Source organism: Haemorhous mexicanus, chromosome 16 (assembly GCF_027477595.1).
Source record: "Haemorhous mexicanus isolate bHaeMex1 chromosome 16, bHaeMex1.pri, whole genome shotgun sequence".
NCBI lineage: Eukaryota > Metazoa > Chordata > Aves > Passeriformes > Fringillidae > Haemorhous > Haemorhous mexicanus.
This window is the reverse complement of record NC_082356.1, coordinates 14,918,842-14,923,597: the sequence shown is the minus strand read 5'-3', so window position 1 is coordinate 14,923,597 and position 4,756 is coordinate 14,918,842. Positions and strand designations below refer to the sequence as shown.

The 4,756-nt window shown below is 50.8% G+C and overlaps 1 protein-coding gene across 1 annotated transcript; it reads right to left on the bottom strand.

Annotated features, from left to right (window-relative positions):
* Window positions 1-265: 265 nt before the first annotated feature.
* LOC132335003 (olfactory receptor 14J1-like) lies at window positions 266-2,160 on the bottom strand. The gene is made up of 2 exons (XM_059861125.1): window positions 2,025-2,160; window positions 266-1,221 (listed from the first exon to the last, which is right to left on the bottom strand). The coding sequence occupies exon 2, from the start codon at window positions 1,196-1,198 to the stop codon at window positions 266-268; it is 933 nt and encodes a 310-aa protein (XP_059717108.1). The 5' UTR covers window positions 1,199-1,221; window positions 2,025-2,160.
* Between the last annotated feature and the right edge of the window lie 2,596 nt (window positions 2,161-4,756).

Below are 4,756 nucleotides of genomic sequence, written 5' to 3'. Positions count from 1 at the left end.
AAGGCAACCAAAGGGCATCTCTGCAGAAAACTTTGCTGGGGGATCCTTTAGTTCCTTTAAAGGCACCAAGAGTGCTGCCCCTCATTGACACAGTCTGTGGCCACAGGGAGGGCGGAGAGTAACAAATAGAGAAATGGCACACACAAGTACCTTTCTTTATGGACAATATTAAAGAACTAAAACAAAGGTAACCAGCAAGATGAAACCAGCCAGAAGGATCAAAGATTATTTTATTACAAGTGATTTTCAGAAATTGGTCAGCAGATTAATGTCCCTGAAACCATCCAGCTATCAGTCTCCACACTGCAGCCTTGAGCTCCTGGTTCCTCAGGCTGTAGATGAGGGGGTTCAGGGCTGGAGGCACCACTGAGTACAGAACTGACAGGGCCAGATCCAGGGATGGGGATGAAATGGAGGGGGGCTTCAGGTACAAAAATATACTAGTACTGAGGAACAGAGAGAGCACGGCCAGGTGAGAGAGGCAGGTGGAAAAGGCTTTGTGCCGTCCCTGCTCAGAGGGGATCCTCAGCACGGCCCTGAAGATCTGCACATAGGAGAAAACAATGAACACAAAACAGCCAAGTGCTAAAGTGGCACTAACAGCAAGAAGTCCCAGTTCCCTGAAATAGGATTTGGAGCAGGAGAGCTTGAGGATCTGAGGGATTTCACAGAAGAACTGGCTCAGGGCATTGCCATGGCACAGGGGCAGGGAAAATGTATTGGCCGTGTGCAGCAGTGAATAGAGAAAGGCACTGGCCCAGGCAGCTGCTGCCATGTGGGCACAAGCTCTGCTGCCCAGGAGGGTCCCGTAGTGCAGGGGTTTGCAGATGGACACGTAGCGGTCGTAGCACATGATGGTCAGGAGGGAAAACTCTGATCCAAGGAAGAGGAAAATCAGAAAAACCTGAGCAGCACATCCTGTGTAAGAGATGGTCCTGGTGTCCCAGAGGGAATTGTGCATGGCTTTGGGGACAGTGGTGCAGATGGAGCCCAGGTCAGTGAGGGCCAGGTTGAGCAGGAAGAAGAACATGGGCGTGTGCAGGTGGTGGCTGCAGGCTACGGCGCTGATGATGAGGCCGTTGCCCAGGAGGGCAGCCAGGGAGATGGCCAGCAAGAGGCAGAAGTGCAGGAGCTGCAGCTGCCGCGTGTCTGCCAAGGCCAGCAGGAGGAAGTGGCTGATGGAGCTGCTGTTGGACATTTGTCGTGCCGTGTCATGGAGATCTGTAAAATAAGTAATCATGGAATAGATGGGTTTGGAGAGGACTTTAAATATCCCAGCGCAGCTTGGGGGCACTTTCCCCCCACTGCCTGCCCAGGGCTCTGCTGCCTGGAGCTGTCCCTGCCAGCAGCTGCTTCCCTGTGCCCAGGGCTGGGCCCTGCCAGTGCTGCCAGAGCCCAGCCCAGGCCTGGGGGCTCAGCTCTGCCCTGCAGACCCCTCCCAGGTCTGGCACTGCCCATGGTCAGCTCTGGATCTGCAGGCTGTAATGTCAATGTCAGAACAACCCTGAGGAGGCTGGAAAAGCCACACCGATGCTGCCTCTGACGGACCCTCTGCTGATTTCTGTCACTCCGTGCTTTATTCAGATCTGAGACAATATTTTTTTTTTTCTTAACTAGCACTGAGAGATGAATATCTATGTGCAATTTCCCATGCAGGCAACCCAGAGCAGTAGATTAAAAACGCAGGATTTTCCCTTTTATGCAGTCCCTGCCTTGCTGTGCTTCCAGTATAATCTACTTGGAAATGTTCTGCAGAAAAATGTCATGCTGGGCTCAGTCCTGAAAAATGCAGCATCCTCACCACACAAGCAGAACACTTCCAAGCCTTACCAGCTGTCTCCTTCCACACAGATCTTTCCCCCCAGCGCTGGGAGCAGCTGCCAGGGCTGGCTGAGAGCTGTCCCTGGCAGGCAGCAGAGCCCCTGCCCCAGCACAGCTCCCTGGGCTGCAGGGCCCTGCTCTGCAGGACAGCACTGGACACCCCTGGCTGCTCTGCACAAGAGAGAATCAGAGAATGTACTCACAGAGTCTGGAGGCATTGGGATGTTCCGGCTTTAGGAGATCACTCCAGGAGCTGCAGCTGCATTGTCCTGCAGCCAGAGGTTCCTGTGCCAAGGGCTGGCAGTAATTGTGCCCCAGGCACTTCTCAGCACCTTCCCAGCCCTGACTGATTGAAGCTCCCTGTGCCTCTGTGCTGTGCCCGGGGTGGCTGCAGGCAGTGCCCCAGCCCTGCTGGGCTGGGAGAAGAGCTGCTCATCAAGAGAAATGTGCTTTTGAAGCTCTTCTTGGTTACCAGGAGCTGCCTCTGGGCCAGGAGCCCAGCCCAGTTCAGCAGCACAAACACAGCACAAGGACTTTAATGAGCCTCTGGGGCTTTGTGCTCAGGCCCTGAACATCAGTCCCTGAGAGGGAGCTGAAGAAACCTCTCCAGAACTCCAAGTCAGAATCCAACTCCAAAGTTTCTTGGACTTTTAATGGGTCCCACTGAGGGACACCACTGAGAAAGTGCCCCCAGGCCCCAGGCAGAGCAGAGAACTGGAGGCAGTGATGACAGGCAGGGACAAAGAGAAGCCAAGTCTTGGTGCCCTGGGGCACAGCAGGGTCTGTGCCAGCAAGGGCTGGGAGGAGACACCTTGTCCTGAGGCAGTGGGGCCTCCTGGCACAGCCCCAGCCAGGCTGGGCACTGTCAGCCCCTTGTCCTGCCCTCAGCACCCCCCCTAGCCCACATCCCAGTGGCTTCAAGGATCTGCTGGAAGGAGTCCCTGGGGAGCCTGGTCAGGAATGGCCCTGGGGGCTCCTTAATGCTCCCAGGGACTGCAGGTTTTTCAAAGGACTTTGGGTTTGGCTTTTTGCCTTGGAGTCTCTTCTGAGAAGTTTCAGCAATCATGGCCTCCAATTATCTGCTGTAATTAGTCCCTGGAGAGCCTTTGTCAGTAACAGCACTCAGTGGGGCTCATTAATGCTTCAAGGTACTTCAATTCTTTTAAGGTACTTGGTGTTTCCCTTTGGATACAGACTCTGGGAGAGGTTTGTGCAATCATGGCCCCAATTATCTGCTTTAATGAATCCCCTGAGAGCTTTGTACTGACACTCAGTGGGGCTCATTAATGCTTTGAGATACTCAAAGTTTTTAAGGTACTTTGGATTTTCCTCTCCACACTGAGGTTTCTGAGAGATTTTTGTGCCATCCTGGCCTCCAGTTTTCTCCTCCAAGGAGCCCATGAGGAGCTTGTGCTGGGGATGGACCTCAGTGGGACCCATTCATGCCCTGTGGCACTTTTTTTTCTCTGTCTTTGACTCCTGGAATGGTTTGTGCAATCTCCTCTCAGGCCCTGAGGTTCCAGGGCTCAGCTCCAAATGCACCACAGGGCTCAGTAGGATCAGGCAAGTCCTGACAAACCATGGCTCTGCCTTGATTTCCCTCTGGTCTAATGCACTTCAGCAGGAAGGTTTCCTTCTGCAGTTATGGATAAATATTTCAAAGGGCTTCTAACAAATATGTAATTCTCTTTTAAAGAGTGTATTCTATTACTGTTCTTATTTGAGAAGAGCTGATTGCGGCATTCAGTGATTGATTTTGATTCAGAGTGTCTCTTAAGGAGGTCTGGCCAGGTCAAGAAATTTTACCCTGAGAGCTGACACAGTATGAATATCCTTGCCCCATATGCCCTAACCCCATGTGAGAAACTATTTTCACTTTCAAAAATTTAAATGGTTTTTTTAGATCTTGTCAAAATACCACAGAAGACCGAAAAAGAAAAGAATACAGCACCAGGAGCAAAGGATTCAGTCACCATGTCCTTTTCTACAAAATGGATGTTCTGTCTTTTATTCCTCTAGCCCCTCCCAAAACCTTGTCGATCAACTCCTTCTTCTCTGTCCAGTGATCACTGGAGATCACTGTCTTACACCTTGGTTGGAGGTCAGGTGCTGCCACAGTAAGAAGCCGACCCTCCCAAATGCCCCGACTACAGCAGCCATCCTGGGATAACAATGCAAGGGGGAGGGGAAGGAGAACTATAGATCTACAAAACTTCTCTTAACATATATCTAATATTCACCCCTTAATTTTGAGAGTCAACCATAGGATTACTCATCTATAACAAGTCCCCCTTTTCTTTTTCTACAAGTTGTTTTGCTCAAACAGTTAAGTAAAAAATTTTCTCTCTCTCTTGAATGAGTCATACACCTGTTGATGTGGGCAAGGACAGTGGAAACAGGAGAAGAAAAATCTCAGGTTTTCCTTAGACAGACTTCTTTGGAATGGAGAAAAGGGCATCACAGAGGTCCAGTATGGCTTTGCCTCCCATCTACTGTGCCTATGTGGCTGCTACCCATAGTCAGTGTATCTTAGGGGTGAGTACAGAGGCCAGCTCGGTCCTGCCCTCTAGTCCCTGTTGAATTAAAAGACAACTGAGGAATGACAGAGGTCTGGTATGGCCTTTTGTCCCCACCTTACCATTTCTACAGGGTTGCTACCTGCAGTAGGGCTATGGAGCCTTCTTGGTGGCAAACAAAGGGGCCAACCCAGTCTTGCCCTCCTTCCTTTGTCTTAGTTTCTTCAAGAAGTTGTCCCATTACCTTTTACAGTCCTTGTGGACTTCTCCTTGACAGATGCTGGTAATTCTCACCCATGAAAACAGGAAGACAGTTCTCAAGCTGGATGGTGGAAGCTTGACTCTAATTTTTTGGCGTCGTGGTGTTTTTTGGGTGTTCTTTCAGTCTCTGCTTGAGAGTCAATCTTGTTTCACCTGGC